We start from the raw sequence: 20,410 nt of genomic DNA on the forward strand, positions 1-20,410 counted from the left end.
TTTTTTTTTTTTTTTTGTAGCTGGGATGGAACTCAGGACCTTGTACTTGTGAGGCAGGCAGGCGGCACCGCTGAGCTAAATCCCCAGCCCAAGATTACTATGAATATAGCCAATAAGCATTTCCACCAGAAGGAACTAGTAATAGCCTCCCACAAAGAGGATAAGGAGACTTCAGAATCCAACACAGAAGTCGTATTGTAGTTTAACAGTTAGGAGCTTTTCACAAGGTTGATCTGGTAGATCCCAGTAGAAGAAATCTAGCACATTTGTAATTGGTTCCATTTGTTTGACTGCTTGGAGTTTGGCACCCTCAAAGATGTAGACTCTCGTAGAAAAGGCTTCCTGGATCTTTGTTGTCCTTGAGGAGCCAGGACCAAAATTTTGGCTGTCCTCTTAGCCCAGTTACCTTTTTAGTTTTGGTCTCCAAACTTTAGTTGTTGAATACCTCCATCCAGTAATCTTGCAGGGAAGACCTCCAAAATGATACAGGGGGAAGAGATGTAACTCCCAAACCTGCTAGATGAAGGGTGAGTTTGTGTTTTCTAAAATCAAAGAATGAATTCTAGAAATAATGGAGGTAAAGAGTAGAAAAAGATCATTGAAGGAGACAGAAGGGGGAGGCACGGTCTCACTAGGTTGCTGAGGTTGGGCCCAAACTTATGATCTTCTGGCTTCAGCCCTCCTAAGTGCTGGGACTACAGGTGTGCAATACTGTGCCCACCTCCACCCTACCTCAAATAGGCTCAGAATGCTTACATCAGCCTGCAGTCAGGCAAAATCATCAAACACAAAGCCTATCTGATAAAGTGTTTGCTGTGTCATGTAATTCATCGAATACCATGCTGAAAAGAAAAAAAAAAAAACGGGACAGTTACATATAGGTACATTTCTGCACATTCATTAAGTTGAAAAATCATTAAGTTAAACCATCAAATTTGAAAAAAAAAAAGGACAGTTACATATAGGTACATTTCTGCACATTCATTAAGTTGAAAAATCATTAAGTTAAACCATCAAATTTGGGGAACCATATGTATTTTGGAGCATTAAAAATGGCTTGGGGAGTGGCATCAATTCCACTGAGTAATAATTACCTGTAGTCTATACTGAACTCACAACAGAAGGAGTCTGTGTGGCTGGATTTGTTCCACAACATCTTAGACACTTGTCCCAGGCAAGAGAGAGCCGGTAGTAAGACAAACAGGCACCAGTGTGCTCTCTTGGTCTTATGGTTCTTGGTCTTTTGGGAGAGAAACAGAATAATGACAAACCAAGGATGCTGGAGAGGAAAGAAACAGGCATAAAGTTGGAAGACCAGTCTATCTGATCAGGCATCCTAGGCAACAAGGACATCTAGATGGGCAGTCTCTAACTAGGCAGAGGTGGGAGCAGAGGAGGAGGAAATACTTCCAGGCAGAGGCAAAAGGAACTGTGACAGGAGACAGCGCATAGTTGAAAGAAGCCAGTGTGGCTGCAGCAGAGAGCAGGTGAGGAGGCTAAGGGTGCTGTTTAGTAGATGACGAGCAAGAAGCAGCCATGCAAGGCAGATGTCATGGTGTAAAAATGTGAGAAGACACAGATAGGAAGATGGGACCCAAACCATCCAGGAGTTTTTGGCTCTGTGAGGAAAGTGAGTTTTTAAGAGCAATGTGGTTGGCAAGGAGGTAGGGTAAGCAGATCAGGCTTAACCAAAAGCCAGACTACTGCAATATTTAAAACAGAGGAACCCAAATATGAAGGAGACATCAGTGGGGCAATGGAAGAGCTCAGAGACCAAACAGGCAAAGTGAGAGACTCAGATCAGTGATAGCAGAGGACACCATGGCCCACAAGCCAGAGGGACAGGAGAGAGAAGCTGTGCACATTATTCAGCTTTGCCTTGCTAGGACGAAATACCTAACATACACAGTTTAAAGGCAGAGAGGTTGGTTTTGGCTCCTGGTTTCAGGAGAATCTGTCCATGGTCAGCTGGCTCCAAGGCAAAACATCACAGTGGACGAAAGCTGCTCAGTCCGTGGTACCTGGGAGTCCAGACAGAGAACAGTACAGACTGTGCCAGATTACGTTCCCAGTGACCTGCTTCTGCCCACCAGTCCCTGCCTGCTCACACGTTCAGCTCTGAGCTCACCAGTGGATTAACTCACTGATGAGGTTGGCAGCCCTCGCATAGCCCCATCTCTGAGTACCTTTTGGAGGATTGATGGTATGTGGGATTGAACCCAGGGCCTTTGCACTGACTTACATCCGTACCCCTTTAATTTTTATTTTGAGACAAGGTTTTGCTAAATTGCCCAGGCTGGGCTTGAACTCCTGCCTCACCCTTGCAAAATGCTAGGATTACAGGTGTGCATTTGGGGGACATTTGTGATTGAAACCATCGTAACCACATCACCAGAGAAGTTGGAGCCACAATGGACGGAAGCCACACGACAAGCTCAATAGCTGCTGTAAGGAGAGGCACGTGCCAAGCTCACCTTCCTCCTACCCACAGGCTCCTGCCTGTGCCTCCATCAGCCAAACCCAGCAGGATCTTGAGGAATTTAATGCATGGGGTCAGCACCCTATGATGGATGGAGAACAGCAGGGGACCGGGAGGGGCAGACTGGAGAGCAAACAGACCTGGGCCCAGTCCAACGATGTGACTGCTAAAGTGACCTCAGGACAGCGGGTGGCTTAGAAGGGACAAGTGTGAAGTTCTAGCTGTTGGCTGCCAGGTGGAGAGCAATGGGTCATACTAGGGCCTGGCAGAGGACAAGAGGACACAGGGGCACGGATGACAAGTGGGAGACGTAAGGACAAGAAGCTGTGAGGGGAGCAGTCCCCAGGGTCTGGCTTAAGCACCTGGCTGCTGTTGTGGTGCCACCTTGAGATGCAGGACACTGGGAGGGACCCGAAGAGAGGGCTTGGGGTTCCACAGACTGAGTTGAAGGGGTCTTTGAAACACTGAACACTGATGGAGGCGCACCGTGTTAGAGTGGATAGATCGGAGGTCATAGGGGTAGACAGTGTGGCAGGGGTGCCATGTGGGGCTGCCACAGGAAGAGTGACGCGAGAGACAGGAAGAAAGCTGGGACCAAGTGTAGAGCTGGCAAGGAGATGGGAAAGTGCGGGCACAGACAGCGGGTCTCAGGAGGGGAGGACAAGTGTACCAGGGTTTGGAAATGCCCTCAGTTAGTGGCACAGAGGTCATTGGTCACCTTAGCCACATGAGTTTGGGGGGAGGGATCAAGGAGAGAGGCAGAGGGCCGGGGATTTAGCTCAGTGGTTCCACCGCCTGCCTCGCAAGCACAAGGATCCGAGTTCGATCCCCAGTACCAAAAAAAAAAAAAAGAGGTAGGAGGAGAGGGAGAGGAGATAAAGTGCAAGGGATTTGGATGGGAGGATCATGCTGAACTCTGCTACTGAGGATGCAGTAGAAGAGGGAAATGCAGTCTATAGAGACGGTGAACAGGAGGTTCTCGAGCAAGCAGGTAGTCCTGAGAGGGGGCGTGCATGTGCCCCTTCCCAAGGGCAGCGGCTTGGTGTTTGGGGAGGAGCGTGGTGGTGGCATGCCAAGGGGAAGGCACAGCCACCAAATCACCCCACCAGCAGTGTGGTCATCCACGTGGCCCAGCCAGGACCGATGACAGCTGGAAGGGTAGAGTGACCCTCAATAAATGGCCGGGGCTGTTTCTGGTCCTGGAAGGCCAAGGGTGAGTTCACAGCCATGTCCGGGCCACCTGGGATAAACCCACAAATCAGCAAAATGGCAACAAACAAGAAAGCAAGGAGTAAGAGAAGTAAGAGGATGGGAAAGAGGAAATAAGAAGGTTGGCTGGGGCTGGGGATTTAGCTCCCTGGCGCCGAACCTGCCTCACAAGTGCAAAGTCCTAAATTCAGTCTGCAGTACCCACCCCCAAAAAAGGCTGGCTTGAGGTTGAATTCTCAGAAAACATCTGATCTTGACTTAGATAGCTAGACGAGAAAAGTAAAGATGAAAGGCTTTTTCTGCACATAAATCATTTGAGGGCTTGGTGGTAGGGCACTCACTTAGCATGTGCAGGGGCCGTGGGTTTGAACTCCAGCACTGCAAAAAAAAAGAAAAGAAAAATCATTTTACTTGCTTTTTTTAATTTGATACCAGGGATGGAACTCAGGATCTTGCACTTGCAAGGCAGGTGTGTTGGCACTGAACTATACCCCCGGCCCTGCCTTGCTTTTTTAAAATAAAGTTACCAGCTGGAGGCTGATGCAAATACCGTACATCTCATGCATAAACATTGTGGCTGAGCACCGAACAAACCTGCTCCGTACCATGGAGAGAGGGGCCACACAGTAGTGCAGCTAAGCCGGTGTGTAATTGGTTGATTTCAGAGAACACTGAATGATGCCATGGATCACAGACTGGAGAGAGAAGGAATATAGGAACCATGCTTTGAAATATTCAAATCCCAGACCACACAGGGTCAGAGTGGGTGATGCTTGTCTATCTACACTTTACCAACTACCCCAGATAATTCCGTGCCCATAACTCTTGGATCATGTCCTGAAAAACACTTAGGGGTCAAGGGCATGCTGGAAGATTTGTACAAGTCTTCCAGGGCATTCCATCTTAGGTTCTGTCCCATTTAAAGGGGAATGGAAGGGTAAGTAGAGTCCTGAGTGCATTTATCTTCCCCCTTCTTTTGGATGAAGACTCAGGAGGCTGCTTAATCAATCTGTGGTCCCAAGGGGTGTGGACCAGGTAGAATATGATTGATGACAGAGTTGAGATCTGAAAAGATTTGTTGAAGCTGACATGTTGGACTAGAACCAATGATCTAAAATTTCACAGCTAGGTTTCAATTAACAAAATTCAACACAGACTTACAGGAAGGAGAGGCTGGGCTTGATGGGAGTTCCAGTGAAGAAAGCCAGGGGCTCGCCAGGAGCAGTGGCGCATTCCTTAATGCCAGCACTCAGAGGCTGAGACAGGAGGATCGCTGTGAGTTCGAGACCAGCCTGGGCTACATAGTGAGTTCCAGGTCAGTCTCAACTACATAGTGAGACCCTGTCTCAAAAAAACAACAAAAAAAAAGAAAGCCAGGGGCTGTTTGTACAGCTACATAGTGTTCCAGGTCAGTCTCAACTACATAGTGAGACCCTGTCTCAAAAAAACAACAAAAAAAAAGAAAGCCAGGGGCTGTTTGTACACAAGTCAGTGGGGGCTGGGGAGGGGGTGCAGGTCAGGTCAGTGGTGGGTAGGAAGGACCCTGGACAACTCCCTGTAGAAGGACCCGGAGAGCAGGTGAAAGGGGACATGGAAGCCACATTGAGGTGTGTGGTGCAGGTCGCACAGAAGTTGAGGTTTATCCAGAGCACCTGGTAGGTGGGGGCGTGGGTTACAGGTTTCCGCTCAGTATAGGAGGACCCTTCTGTGCCCTGGAGCTTCGCCGAGGAGGACCAGCTGCCTTGTGCTGCATGGGGAGGTCGGTAGGGCAGAAAATGGCAAGGGAGTCCTCAGGCTTGTGTGTACGTTCTCTCTCAGCCACAGTGGTCCGGAGGCCACTGGTGAGGAGCCCCCCAGAGAGCTGTGACCATGTGGGCGCCCGGGTGCTCCTCCTCACCCCAACCTGCTGTACACAATCCCCAGCCTGGCCCGCATGCTCTGCCTTTCGTAGGAAATGTAGAGCCAGCCTCCCAGAAACAAGCTGGCTCCTACTGTGTGATTCCGAGTAGCCCTTAACCTAAAATCTCTAGACTTTATCCCCTCGCCCCAACTCCCAAGAGAGAGTCCCTCAGCCAAAGTCAAAAGCCTGCACACCCAGGGTGTTTATTGAAGCTTTACTCACAACTGCCAAAAGCTGCATGATGGAATATTCAGCCCTAAAAGAAAATAGGCTCTCAAGTCAGGAAAGACATGGAACATGCCTCAGTGCGTAGTTTTGGTTTTTTGAGCCAGGATCTCACTGTGTAAGTAGGCCAGCCTTGCGCTTATGGTGTAGCTCAGACTGGCCATGAACTCATGATCCTACTGCTTCAGCCTCCCAGATTCTTGGGTTATAGGCACACACCATCTTACCCGGCTTCAGTGTCTTATCACGGAGTGAAAGGAGCCAATTTGAAAAGGCCACACACAGTAGGATTCCAACTGTGTGATGTTCTAGAAAAAGCCAAACTGTGGAGCCAGTTGAAAGATCTGGGTGGGAGGAGGGATGGATTAAGCAGGCAAACTACAGAGGGTTCTTAGGGCGGTGAGACTACTCTCTGGGCCCACAATGGCTACACATCGTGTTGTTTGAGCCCACGGAAGTGCGACACCAGGCATGAGCCTTCCGCAAACCATGCGCTCCTGGTAGTAACCATCTGTCCACTGGGGCTTATCAGCTGCGAGGAACACCCACGGCGGAGGAGTCCCTGTACACAGAGGGGAGGGTTATGTGGAACTCTTCCTCCTTGCTGCTCAGTTTTGCTGTGAACCAGGAGAACAGTGAACCAAAAGACAGTTTCAGGTAAAGCACGCTGTCTGGCTGTCACCTCTAACCTTGGTTTGGGGTCTTGCTTGCAGTGCTGCGGTGGGCGTTGGTTTCTATGGAAACAGCGAGACCAACGATGGCGCGTACCAGCTGGAGAACTCCCTGGACAATGCGAACCACACCTTCTCTGGGATCGACAAATTGGTAAGGCCTTTGGGCAGCTTGCTGGGCACAGACCCATGAGGTCACTGTGGCCAGAACAAGGGTGCCAGTCTGGTCCTAGGAGCCCAGCTGCACACTGCAGGCCCGTGTGGTGGATGCTGCCAGCCTGGACTCCTTTCTGGGCTGCAGTTCCTACTTCCCAGGCCAGGAAGGCCTTGGGGGCAGCTATGGGATCAAATCTCACAGAAAAGAGAGTGGAAAGCTTTCCCATTTGCTGAAGTGTCCTCGAACATAGAAAGTCAGCCTGCTGTGCTCTACCACTGAGCTACACCCCCGGCCCTTTTTGCCTTTTCATTTTGAGATAAGGTCTTGCTAAATTTCCCAAGCTGCCCTCAAAGTTGGACTCCTGCCTCAGCTTCCCATGTATCTGGGATTACAGGTGTGTGCGAGCCTGGCATGGTGGCGCATGCCTGTAATCCCAGCACTCAGGAGGCTGAGGCAGTAGGATCTCTGTGAGTTCAAGACCAGCCTGGGCTACATAGTGAGTTCCAGGTCAGTATCAACTACATAGTGAAGACCCTGTCTCAAAAAAAGAAAAGGAAACTTCTCTTAAGAAATGAGGAGTGGGCCAGGGATTTATTTAGCTCGGTGATTCTGCCGCCTGCCTCGCAAGTGCGAAGTCCTGAGTTCTGTCCCCGGAACCAGGAGTAAGCCCTGTGGAGTGGGGAGATGCTCTCAGGGCCCTGGCTTCCAGTCAGTCAGTCATGGGGGATCATGGTGCAGGTTTGTGCTGTGCTGGCCAGAGAAGTGGAGCTTTTAGGAGAAAGAGAGAGAGACTCTGTTGAGCCCTGGCACAAGTGACAGACACTTAAGACAAGAAATTTGGGTTTCTCTCTAATTTTACCCTTAGCCCCAGGTGCCTTTTGCAGGGAGAGCCACATCTCTTCTGCCGGTTTCCTGTGACAGCCCTGGGCACTCCCTAAGTACTGGGCTCTAGTGGGAAAGGCAAAGGGACCTTTGGAAACTGGTCCTTGGGTGCTGCCCTATTCTTGACCTTTTCTGCCACAGAACCCAGCCCCAGCTGGAGGACTTGCTCCCCGGCCCGCCCTCTGGCTCCCTAAACTCCTCTGAGGCTCTGATCCCTCAGTCTGCCCTGCTGCAGGGCTCGCCGTAAGGAGCAGCCTGTCATGCCCCTGGCAGTCGGGGAGGAGCCTAAGGACCGCACGCCAGCCCAGCAGCCCATCTCCGTGTGTCATGTCCACAGGGATCCATTTCAGGGAGACAGCCAGGAGTGTGGACCGCGTTGTGAAGGTGCGCTCCTGCGGTGAAGGAGCTGTCCGGTCACCTGCCAGGAGGCATGGATAGGACCTGGCCCCTGGAATTCAGCCTCTGACTTCCACCTCCCTAATAGGAGGGGGTCCGTGGGCACAGCCCTCTGGCCTCTGTCTTCCTTTCTTGGCACTGTCGCCTTCGCCCCTCCCTCTTCCCCTTCCACTTACACCATCTGCACAGAATCCTGAAGAAGACCCTCCCTGGAAAGAAGAATCTCTTGCCCAGAAAAGTCCCAGGCCGTGACCTTCACTGGCTGCACTGCTCTGATGGGAAACCTTGAGTCCTTATCCTTATCTCAGGGGAGGAGAGTACAGCTGGGAACAACTCTCAGGGTGTCCCGGGGCCAGGTTCGGACCCTCATCACCCTCATCCCCAAAGCTTCTGTGTCTGGAGGTCGGACTGCACTCCCCTCCGCTACTGAGAAGTGAGGACAGTCATCCCAGGGCTCCGGAGTCATCAGCCAGCTAGGAGCTGCTCCTGTCCAGCTTCCACCCCGACCCCCAGACAGAAGGCCCCCTGGAAGGGTGGGGCGAGTAGTTTGGGCCCCAGGGGAGGCAGCAGACCTCAGAGGATGCCCGCCAACCCCAACACAGGGGTGGGGTACAAGTATCTGATAAATGGCATTAGGTGAGTTAATATTGGTGAGAGCTGGGCAAACTACAAAGTGCGCTCCAGCTGGGGTGACTAAGATAATGAGCTCATTGCAGTAATTACTGTAATCACAGGAAAGTGGAGGCCGAGGTGGGGGATGATGTGGGCAGTAGGGTCAGGCAGGGAATTCGAGGGCAGGTCAGACAACTCAGACCCATGGGGCAGAGCCTTGCTGGGGCCAGATTGAGCAACCAGGCGGCCCCCAACACAGCTGGCTGGCCCTCTGCCGTCCCCGCCATACCTCCTGCCTGTGACCTTGCACCCGAGAGAATCCTGTGTCCTCCATGTATACCACGGCAACGCAGAGCCTGGGCACCCTGGCAGGGGTCTGGATCAGCCGCAGGCTCTGTGGGGAGGGGACGCTTGGAGTGCTGGGTGGGTTCCTTCTGTGGATCTGGTGCCCAGCATCCAGCCACCCGGTAGAGGGGACCTGGATCCCAGCTCCTTGCCCAGAGGACCAAACAGCTTCCCTTCCTCTCGGGGTTCAGTAAGCTTTAATGTGGGCCTTCAGGCTCTGCAGCGCCATGAGCTCTGCTGACTTGTGTTTGCACCTGCAGCAAACCTGTGAACAGCCCCTAGTTGGAGAAACTGAGGCATGGGGAGGTTTTTATTGCTGTACTACCCCAGCATTGAAAGTTAGTACATTTCAGCCAGAATCTAGGTCTCTGATCTCGACTCTTTGCTCTTTCTTGCCCTCTCTTGAATCTGAGATACACACACACACACCACACACACACACACACACACACACACACACACACACCCTGCTCCCTACCTTGTCCAGCCCAGCTCCCAGGTAACCTCAGAAGCTCAAGTGCTCCCTCCCTCCCAGAGGTTTGCATTAGAATGGCCTGGGGGGCTTGTTCAGCTGGGGTGCAGCCTCCACCCCTAAGGTTCCCATTCTGTACAACTGAGTTATCATCCTTGGGTGACTCCCTGGTAGTTTTGGTGGCCCCAGGACTCCACCTGGAGGAGCAATGTCGCATTCTTTAATCAGCAGTTTAGAGGCTGGGGATTTAGCTCAGTGGTGCCACTGCCTGCCTTGCAAGTTCAAGGTCCTGAGTTCAATCCCCAGTACCAAAAAAACGGTTTAGAGGACTGGGAGAGAGCTGAACTGCCCCTGTGGTTCTCCTCTTGGTCTCTGGGGCTTGGCGCTTCTGTCTTCCTGGGCGGGGCACCTGTGCCCTCAACCTCTGAAGCCCTGAGGGTGTATGTGCGAGAGCAAACCTAGAAGCAGGTCAGTGTGATGGTTTTAATTTTTTTTAAATTTTATTTTGTTTCCTATGGAAAGAGATCAGGAGGAGAGACAGGTTTGACAGCTGTTTACTGCTATGTGTGTTTTATTTTTTAGAAAGAGTTGTTTTTAGAAAAGAGCTGGGGATGTAACACAGTCATGGTGCTCTTGACCTGAAGGTAGGAGGCTCAGGGTTCCATCCCCAGCAGCAAAAAAAATTAAAAATGTAGTCATAAAAGGAGGAAAAAATGGTACTCGGGCAAAAGTTTGCAGATAATTTTTTATCAGCCCTTTGTTCTGTATTGTTGGTGTAATAACAGAATGTAAAAATAGTGCTGGTCTTGCTCCTCCTGTCACCCACCATTTAATAATTGTGCCATTTGCGTCAAGGGCATAAAGCCCTTGTGCATTTATCTTATTAAATTGAACAGAAAGGCTTATAGGGTGATGCTTCGTTATAAATGAGCTTTGACATGGTTTGGAGTTTTTCCTTCCCTGTGTCAAGCTACAAGCTTTCCAAACCAAGGCTGTATCAAGTATCTCTTAGCCCTGCACCAGCTCCTGAGAACCAGGCACAAGCCAGAAAACAAGCCGCTGATGTGGAGAAAATAAAACAAAATACAACAAAGAGAGCCATTCTCTCTTCTGGAACCAAGAAGTCACAGTGTAGGGCAGATGTGAAGAGCCACAAGGTTGACGCTAAGTCCCCGTAATGCCGCGAGCCCAGAGTTGGCCACGAGGGGTGACACGCAGCTGGCCCTCTTGCTATGCCCTCCTCTGTGTTGTTTTTATCTTCCAAGCCTCGGAGCTGAAGGCTGCCGGATGAGATTAGCACACACTGTCCCCCTCCTGGCCTGTTGTGCTTCTGGTTTAGCGTGACAGTTTCAGAACAACAGAGCCCTTTTCCCCATGGCTGCCAACACCCAGGCTCAGCAGGGGTGAGCTTGGGCTGCTGAGCTGCATCCTGGCAGCCTGGGCCTGGCTGTTTGAAAGCACCTTTGCAATACAAGTGCCCGCCCCTGCACCCCCTGTTTGGAAGCCAGCAAGGACAGGCACTGCCGTTGTCCTGTTTCTACCTTGCACAGCCAAACGCTTCCTTCAGACACAGCCACAGACAAATGCTCCCACTCAGCTCCAAGCCCTTTAAAGTCCAGTCGAGGAACAGGAGCCTGGCCAAGCAGCTGGCAGGACAGATGTCAGGGGAGGACATAAGTCCCCACCGAAGGTATCGACTCCCTCCTCACTCACGTCCAGGCTCTGCAGAGGCCAGGTCTGATCTCTCTTTGTTTTGCGAATTCCTACCCTTCTGGCTTCACCAGGAGTTAGGACTCAGCTGTTGCTAACTCCACAACCAAGAGCTTCTCTTGTAGGGATGAAGAAATCCTGTGAGCATAAAGATCTAGGTATCAACATAGGTGTTCTTCAGTTTCAACATTTTATTTCTCTGAAAGAGAATTAATTCCTTTCGAGCATTTCAAGCTTTAAGAGTCTTCAAGGAAGAAAAATGGACTATTGTGTTTCCCCATTTGGGTCTTTACACAGCCTGGGTATCCATTTATCTGAAACACCTGGGATCACAGTTGTTGGGATTTTGAGAGTTTTTAGGTTTTAGAATATTTGCATAGCTTTTCCTGCGAGAGATTTAAGAAGTTTCAGATGTTGTATTTTCAGCCTGAAGATGTTCAGTCTGCACAGTGAGGCACTAGATCTTAAGAGCCCAGGTCCTGGTGAAGGCCAGACCAGGCAGTCTGGGTGGGTATGTTAACTTTCTGTCATTATAGTGGACCCTCAAGTTACGACTGACCTGACATACAAACAACTTGGGTTATGACCAGAATTTTAGTTGTAACTTACAACCAGTCCTGAGTTACAACCCAAAAGCCAGCCACTTGTGCTTCCTCCAATGGTCTCAGATACAGATTTAACCCTTAAAGAGTTCTGGAAGGAACATTACAACCTCCTTTCCTGTGTGCGGTTAACTGAGAAATCCTGGGCCAGTGTCTCTCTAAGGGCACTGAGATCGGCCTGTGTATAGGAGAGAGACTTCAAAGGCAATGTAGAGGAGCCTGAGCCCGCAATTGACCAACTTGAGTTACAACCAGCCCTCAAGAACAAACTGAGTTTGTAAGTCAAGGATCCACTGTATAACAAATACCTGAGATAATTAACTTAGAAAGAGACCATGTTTGTATTCATTCCCAGTTTGGGAGATTTCAGCCTATGGCTGGTTGGCTCCTTTGCTTTTGGGCCCAATGGCCTAGCAGAGCAGAGTTGCTCACCTCCTGGGTAGGAAACAAGAAAGAAGAGACTGGATCCACCAATTGCCTTCCTGGAAGTACCCCGATGACTTAAAGACCTCCCACAGGCCCCACCCTTAAAATTTTTCCCTGTCTCCTCTATTGATCCTTGCCAAGCTGGGGACCAAGGCTTTAGTACATGGGCCTTTGGGAGACATGCCAGGTCCAAGCTGTAACAGTGAGTGACAGGGCCTGTCTTTGGTCCCTCTCTTCAGGGCTGGGCTATCTTGGTGAGTCCCTTCAAGCCCAAGCAGCTTGTAGAGACTTCCCAGGTGAGAAACCAGAACCGCACCTGCCTGGCTTTCACCTGGCAAAGCCTAGAGTCTCTGCCCCTGCCTCTCCCTAGGTGTTCGAGAATGCCCAAAGGATGAAGGTGGACCTGGAACAGCACCTGGCCCGTCTCAGTGAGATCTTTGCTGCCCGAGGTGACTATATCCAGACCCTAAAGTTCATACAGCAGATGGCAGGCAACGCTGTTTCACAGCTGTCCAGGCTGCCTGTGTGGAGGGAGGTCACCCTGCAGCTGACCGAGCTGTCGAACCAGACCACCTACGTGGAGTACTACAGGTGAGGGGCCAGCAGGGCTGCACCAGGCCCAGTGACGCCTCCAGCCTCACCGGCGTGGTATCTGAGCAAAGAGTGGCTGGGTGGGGGTGCTGCCCCACCTTTACCACAAACATTCTGCTAGCCTTTGGCTGTCCACTGGTGTCTCCCCTGCCTGCCCGCCTCCCAGACTGTCCGGGGCAGAGACCGCAGACTGACTGCCCAGAGTCTAGGAAGGTCACTTTGAGGAGCACCAAGGAGGGGCAGTAGTCCTGGCCTTAGGGAGTCTCCCCACCACACGACAGCAGGCACTCGGTATGCGTCACTGTGCTCCAGAGCTGAGTGTCCAGATCTGAGGCATGAAGAGTAAGTGTCAGCTTTTGGAATCCCACCCCCAAATGTGTTGGCTCCTCTTCAAGCCATCGACGAAAGTCAGAGCCTTTACCCCAACATGCTCTGCTTTTCCGGGTCTATTTCCCATTTTGTCATCAAGCCATACCCCAGGATGTCACTGCTGGGCTTAGTCCAGAGAAAACACTCCTGAGACCTTCTCCCCAACAGGAGGCGCTGCTAGGGTCCTGAGGAGGGGAAGTTTATGAAGTCCCCGCTCTGGATGGTGCTGTCACAGACATGCAGGGTACAAAGGGACCTAACTCCTTTCCTTCAGATGCTCCTCACCAGATAGAAACTGCCAGCTCTAAGGACTGTCTGCGACCTCTTATCAGGTCCAGGCGTGTGTCCGGAATGGGTGTCCACGTTGACCTTACTGTTCTCTGAGTACACCTAGCATAGGACCCTTGTGGACATTTTGATACAGACAGTGATAAAATATGAAGTGTGGCCAAGATACAGTGAGTGTTTAAATTTAAAGGTAATTACTACAGTAAAAGACTGCCGTTAATCCCACTCAGAATACTCCCCTTAGCCATGAGCACACTTATCCCGTCATCCTTGGCTCTTCCTGAAGAAATTCTGGAGGTCCTCTTTTGTGAGAGCCTTAGAAAGTGTGAGAAAAATACAGTGACTGCTGCTGCTGAGTGCCATCCAACAGAAGGGCAGGCTATAAAAACATCACTGTGTCTTCATCCACTTTACTCATTGGATCTGGCTTTTCCTGAAAGTCAAAGTGACTATAAACGGTAAACATTTTCCATTGGTTCAGAACTTTGAGGCAGCCACCACAGCACCACTAAAGATGTTCACAGAGGAGGACTTCTAGAACTGCTTCAAAAAGTAGAAAGAGCCAGGCATGGTGGTGAATGCCTGTAATCACAGCGTTTGGGAGGCTGAGGCAGGAGGATTGCCAAAAGTTCAAGGACGACCTGGACTACATAGTTCAAGGTCAATGTGAACTACACAGTGAGGCCCTGTTTCCAAAGAGGCATGGCTGAGAACTATGAGTTTAGGGTGTTTAAAGTGAGCGGGGAATCTTTTGAGGAGTTTTAACGGTAATGTGTCTTTGAGGCACATTCAGTTATTCCAGTGGGTGATTGAAAGCATTCCCTCTGACCCTCATGCCCAAATACCCACCCTTTTATTCAGAGGAGGAAAGGTCTAGCCCAAGATGGGCCTGTGCCGCTTCTCAACGTGAGCAGCGTCCCGTAGCTTCCCCTTTTCCGCGTTCTTCTGTGCACCTTCTGCCCAAGCGGCTGTAGGTCACAGGCTTGTTCTCAGCGCTCAGGGCACAGCGCCACCGCCTCCAAAGATCCTGCCCAGTGGCTGTCCAGCGGGACAGCGCTCTTGACACGTCACACAAGGCCTGCGATGACTCGGAGGAGCTCGCGGAAAAGAGGCTCGGGAGGAGGCACAGTCAGCTGCAGAGCCCGGATGTATGTGGCGAGCTGTGGGAACCGGGGTGGGAGTGGCTCCACTGGCGAGAGCCAGGTTCTTGGTTAGAAATCCCTCCGTTCTGTGCTCCTTTGGGAGAACAGGCCCGCCGCAGAAGCCGTTTCTAGGAACTGCTTCATGAGGCACACGCAGGGCAACACAGAGCCCCAGCTGTGGATCCTGGGGGTGGAAAACAGCACGGCTTTAGTTTGGGGACATGGAGCCGGTGCCTTGAGACACATTCCCCGTGTCCTTTGCAGTTCCTGTGAAGTGTCTGGGATTCCTAGGCCCGGCTCCCCGCACCATGGGCCTTGACTTTCCAACCTGTAGAAGGGGATGGTAACGGGATGGATTCCCAGGTTCCCTCCAGCTCTGAGTCTAAGAAGCCTGGCTCCCTGGTGGTCTCCAGCAAGTGACAGCAAGGCTCTGCTCTTGCCCCACAGCCCTGACTCTACTTCTAGGAATCCCAAAGACCCCTGTAGTGTTTAACGCCTTTTGATTTTGGCCTTAAGCCCTGACCCCCAGGGATGGAAGGAATTTCATTTGGCTCTCAGGGACCTCCGGCTTCCTCCCTTCCGCAAAGAGCCTCTTTGTCACTGTCTGCCCGCTCCACCCACCCCCTACCCTCTCTCCCAAAGCTTTCTTGCTCCCTTTGTGGTGTGGGTGAAGGGGAAATCCATTGCTGGAGGCGGGGCCAGTGGATTTGTTTGGCTCTTGTGTGACCAGAAATAATGATCAAAAGGACTTCGCCCTGCAGGGACTGAGAAAAGCCCTGTGTCTGCCCCGCCTCCAGCCAATCCCCCAGACTGGTTCCCATTGCAGGGCCAATAGGCTGAGGCTGGTGCTGCATTGCGAAGACCACTTCCGGTCCAACAGGAAGGAAAAAAAGGAAAAAGTTTGGGATTTTTCTCAGTGCTTGTGGACTTAGAGTTCTTGGATTCGTCAACCCTTGCTCAACAGACATTGGAGAGCGGGGAATTTGCCATCCCTGGCTACTTGGCCTTACTACCCTAGCAAGCATGTGGCCCTTGCCCCCACTCTGCAGGATGAATTAGAGAGGTTCCAGCTTCCTTTACAAATTGGGAAACTGAGGTCCAAAGGGATGAGGTGGTTTGCCAAGATCTCCTAGCTGGTGTGCAATGGCCTTCCCCATCAGATCAGCCCTGGGGGCGTGAAAACTTCCCAAGAGCTGGGGGTGGGCTGGGAAGCCTGGAGGTCCGTGGGTAGGTGCTCTGGGTATCCTGACCCTGGATCCCTTGCCCCATGCAAGCTGTCTGGTGGTCAGGCACAGGCCCTCCCCTATAGTCATCCTCAGTGCTGAGCTCTGTGCGTGGCACAGATGTTGTTTGACATGAACCTGAACGTGCTACGTGGAGTTCACACAGCTAGGGGCATGGCCAGGAGGCCTTGGAGAGGCCAGGCTGAGCATTCAGCAGAGAAGCGGGCATCTCAGAATCTTTCTTAGCTCTGTGATTATAAATGTCAGGCCTGGGCTGCTGCTGCCTGAGAGTTCAAGAAATAAAGGAAAGCAGGGTCCAAGGAGAGGGACACTTTGGAGCTGCACTGTCCAGTATAAAAGTCGTTAGCTGCATCTGGCTGTCGAAATTTAATTAGAAGTCAAGTAAAGCTAAAAATGTATTTCTTCCCTTCCACCAGCTGTGTCTCAAGTCCTTGGAACCACCTGGAAGTAGAAGCAGGGGAAGCTAGTAACTCAGATGTAGACTGTCCCACCGCACAGGAAGTTGTAGTGCAGCGTTAGGGTTAGACACGTCACCGAGGAGGTTAAGGCAGGGAGTGGGAGGGTGAAGCTTTGTCGAGGTAGAAACTGGGTGCAGCCCCAGAGTCCCTGAAGAGCTCTCAGCCTGTGCCCTGTGCTCTGACTGGCTCTGGGCAGCTCACATAATGCAGATTTGGGGAGTCTGGGTGCTGTGCAGACCTCCCGGTGGGCCGCAGTGGGGGAGCTCTGCCCTGGTGACCCTGATCTTCCTCCCTTCCACCTAGGTGGCTCTCCTACCTCCTGCTCTTCATCCTGGACCTGGTCATCTGCCTCGTCACCTGCCTGGCACTGGCCAAACGCTCCAAATGTCTCCTGGCCTCGTGAGTCACCCTTCCTGTGAGCCAGAGGCAGAGAACTAACTAGGAGAAAAGGCCCTGGGCTGGGAATGAGGCAACAGCCAAGCTACTCCTCCTTAGCACCCAGCTGAGGAGGGACAGCAGGCAGGGTTTCCCCATATGTCCCTGCTCTAGCTGGTCTTATTCTGGGCCAGCTGAACGCAAACAGGCCTAGGCCTAGCACATCCAGCCACCAGGCCAGCACCTCCTTAGCTGCATGAGCTCACGGCTGTGTCTCTAGCCCAGGACCTCTGCCTTAGGTGTGGGTCCCATAGCCCTCTCTCACCATTAGCAGGCTGATGGCAGGGTAGGGGAGTGGATGGGAGAAGGGTACTGGAAGTACCCACTCTCGGGGCCCCAGAGCACCTGCCTCTTTCTAGGATGCTGTGCTGTGGGATGATAGCACTGCTCCTCAGCTGGACCTCCCTGGCCGCCGATACCGCTGCAGCAGTAGTGAGTAGGGGCCCTGGTGGGTGGTCTATCCAGTGACCCCTTGGGAACAGCCAGCTGCTGGCTACTCTTCATCCCTTAGCATCCCAGAGTCCTGGAGCCAAAGGGCTCAGCTCACCCTGGCTAGGCCCACACCCTGTAGATGGGAAAACAGACCCAGAGGAAGGACAGGGCTTGCCCAAGGTCATGGGATATTTAGGGACAGAGCCAAGGTGTAAGATCGCTGCTTGTGAGGTGTGTGTGGGTGACCAGTTGGCACAGAGAAGTAGCAGGGTGGGGTCTGAGCCTGGGCTTCCGAAGCGCGCTCCTCTGTGGCCTCCCCACTTACACTCTCTTTTCTCCATGTGGTGCTCGAAGTGAGATGGAAGAGCGGGGGCTTCCTTTAACAGACCTGAGCCTGGAGCTGAGCTGTGTGCACGACCCTCTGCCCTCCGTGCAGGGGGAGCGTTTTGCCACTCAACAGTGCCAGACACCTCGCGTGCAGCAGCCAGAAGGCTGATGTTCGCTGTTGACAGTCACATCCTGTGGAAGAAAGGCTTGTAGCAGGTCATTGTGGGCAGTGTGAGTCGCTGTGGGGAGGCCACAAACCGGTGCATGTGCTGTGTGTGCACCTGTGCAGGATGCGAGTGTGTGCTAGAATGCGTGCATCGTACCAGGGAATTTCAAGAAAAACCCCTCCCTGCTTCAAAAGCCACAAACCAGGGTTGGGGATTTAGCCTGTCTCTCAAGCTCAGATTCCTGAGTTCCATCCTTGGTAACCAAAAATCAAACAAACAAAAACCCAAAAACAAAAATTAAAAGCCACAAACCAGCCCCATGGCCTGTATCCATTCTGCCTGAGCTACCTGGGTTCAGTCAAAAGTGGAGGTGGCAGGAGGACAGCGTCACCAGCTAGCTCCGGTCCTTGCTTCAGTGATAATGGAAATTAAAACTGAAGCAGCAGTTTGAGTTCACAGGCAATAACTTTACTTGGAAGACGGTGAGAGAAGATGCAGAGAGGCCTCCAGCTTGGGTAGAAGCACTCTGATGTAGAGGCTCAGACTGGCCCACCCACGAAAGCAAGAGGCCTGCCTTTAAGGATCTGTGGGTGGGTTAGGGTCTGGCCCATTCTTAATCACAGTCCTGCTTGTAGCTTGGAAGAGCCCTCAGTGCTGGAGGGGTGGGTGATTCTATTCCTGAGATGACTGTCTGCTTGGGGCAGTCTCAGTCATGTGAGGCTTTGCGGAAGTCCAAAGTAACCATCCTTTAGGGCACTGGAGATTCTGGGAGTGGTGAATGTCTCTGGAAATCTCTCATCCTGCTGTCCTGTCTTGGAAGGATGAGTAGCCTAAGTAAAATGAGTGTTTAAACTGGGCATGGTGACGCACACCTGTAATCTCACCACTCGGGAGGCTGAGGCCTGTGGACCCCTGTGAGTTCAAGACCAGCCTGGGCTACATAGTGAGTTCCGGGTCAGTCTCAACTACGTAGTAAGACAGGATCTGCCAAGCTGAGAAGGCTTTGACCGAGAGTTTCACAAAATGAACCTAAAGCTTTGTTCTGCTTTTAGTTATCTATTGGACATTTGTAAATAGTGTTTTGTTTTGTTGTGCTGTTTGTTGTTTGCTTTAGCTAAAACCACTTTTAAGTCCCCTACTGTCTCAGAAGAGAACACAAATCACACTTTTGAGGAGTACCAGGTTAAGGGCTCAGGAATTTGTCCCTGCAGTGGCCTCTGACTGTCAGAAGCTCCCTGCCCAAACTCATGCCTTGGCCAATGTTGGGTCTGCCCAGCAACGCTGGCCTTGGACACTTTGCCTCTATGGTGCCCACAGAATGAATGGGCCCTGGTGCCACTTGGGTCCAAGCCTTTGATCGGAAGAGAGAGGAAGTGGGCCTCTCTTGTCCCCCCATTCTGCACCGTGACTCCACACTGACCAGTGCAGAAAAGGACAGGGTACAAGCACCCAGGTCATTCTCAAAGTCCTGGTGGCCTCTGGGACTGGAGTGCTGTACACACCGCAGGGAGGGAGCCCAGCGGGGGAGCGATGTGACAGCTGCCTGGTGGCCTCTCCTCCCAGCACAAGTTCAAGCACTGGGAATCACCCTGCAGCTTTCTTGGGGCCCAGTCCTGCTTCCTGGGCAGCCTCTGCCTTCTGGACGCACGGTAGCTTCCAGCTTGCCACCATGAGCTGCTCCCTGGGAGCAGCTCCCTCCCAGCAGGGGCTTCTACCAGGCATCCCGTTGAGGAGAGCACAGGCGATTGGCTTCAGTTTGCAGTGTCCTGGAATGCCGGGGAGCTGGGAGCAGTGCCATTTCCCTAATTCCCTTTAGTCAGGCCCTTGTGCAGTGAGGGAGGATGTGAGGCCAGGCTGAAAGGGCCTTTGATAGGGGCAGGGATGCTGTGCATGTTAATAGGAAGAGAGGTGGGGAGGGCAGGGGCCAGCTGTCAAAAGATCACTGTGTAGAGTGGCCTTTGTTGGCCTTTGCTGCCTCACTGTTCTCTGCAGCCTCTCCTCACCTGTCTCCAGAAGGGACATCGTAGGCAGAGCACTGCCCCTGAGAATGTGCTCCAGATGACACTGAGAGGAAGGTAGCTGGGCGCTGAGGATTCAGATCCTCCAGGCCTGTGACTCCGACCTCACTTCCCCTGGCCTGTGGGGTCAGCAGTGTAAGGTGCAGAAGAGGCCGAGAGGTGTCGGCCAAGGAGCGGAAACACCAGCAAGGAAGGGCCCGAGATAGACTGGGCGAGAAGAATCAGTATTGCAGGGCAGCCTGGCACCTCCTGGGCTGCCGGCGCCTCCCAGCTGGTGCCACATCTCCCTGTTCTGTGTCCTAGCAGTGGAACCTCGGGAGAGTCCCTGACGTTCTCCATGCTCAGTTTCCTCCAGCACAATACAGGAGCATAAGAGCACCTGCCTTGAAGGGTTGTGGATAGGAAGAGGAGAGGTGGCGAACCCATGGGAGGCACATCTTGGTCTCTCGTCCCGTGAGGGTCTTGGGCAGCCCTTGGGACCATCACCTCGTCCTCAGAAACTGCCCACAGGCTCAGCCATCACGTGGCTGGGATCTGTGCAGCTTCTCCACCTGCCCGGCTGTGTAAGGTACCCCCTCCCTCCAGCTCACTCACCACTGCCTAAGGTACGTGCACGCGCACACACGGGCACCTGTCTTCATCAGTGGTTGACTTGACTCTGCACTAATTCACATAACCTCAGCCATCCTAACTCACCTATCCCGGGAGCCATAAGCTGGGGATAACTTGAGCTCTGAAATGTGGGCCTGGCCTAAGAGGGAAGGCGGGAGGGGAGCCTCAGACAGGGGCCTCCCCTCTCTCTCTCCTTGGGGTGAGCCAGACCAAGATGGTGGCCTTGCTCTTTCCTCTTCCC

At 52.3% G+C, this 20,410-nt stretch overlaps 1 protein-coding gene across 2 annotated transcripts in view; it reads left to right on the plus strand.

Moving 5' to 3' along the window:
- Positions 1–20,410, plus strand: part of Ttyh2 (tweety family member 2) — a 37,372-nt gene that overhangs the window by 9,963 nt on the left and 6,999 nt on the right. The window contains exons 3-6 of one of the 2 annotated variants that reach the window (XM_010630712.2): positions 6,527–6,638; positions 12,457–12,677; positions 16,482–16,577; positions 16,973–17,045. In XM_010630712.2, coding sequence (XP_010629014.1) covers positions 6,527–6,638; positions 12,457–12,677; positions 16,482–16,577; positions 16,973–17,045 — 502 coding nt within the window. Of the gene's footprint in view, positions 1–6,526; positions 6,639–12,456; positions 12,678–13,971; positions 14,483–16,481; positions 16,578–16,972; positions 17,046–20,410 lie in introns of those variants that run through there. The other variant, XM_010630713.3, reaches the window with a different exon arrangement.

This window comes from Fukomys damarensis, unplaced genomic scaffold, assembly GCF_012274545.1.
Source record: "Fukomys damarensis isolate Sample0158 unplaced genomic scaffold, DMR_v1.0_HiC HiC_scaffold_23, whole genome shotgun sequence".
In the NCBI taxonomy this organism is placed as follows: Eukaryota; Metazoa; Chordata; class Mammalia; order Rodentia; family Bathyergidae; genus Fukomys; species Fukomys damarensis.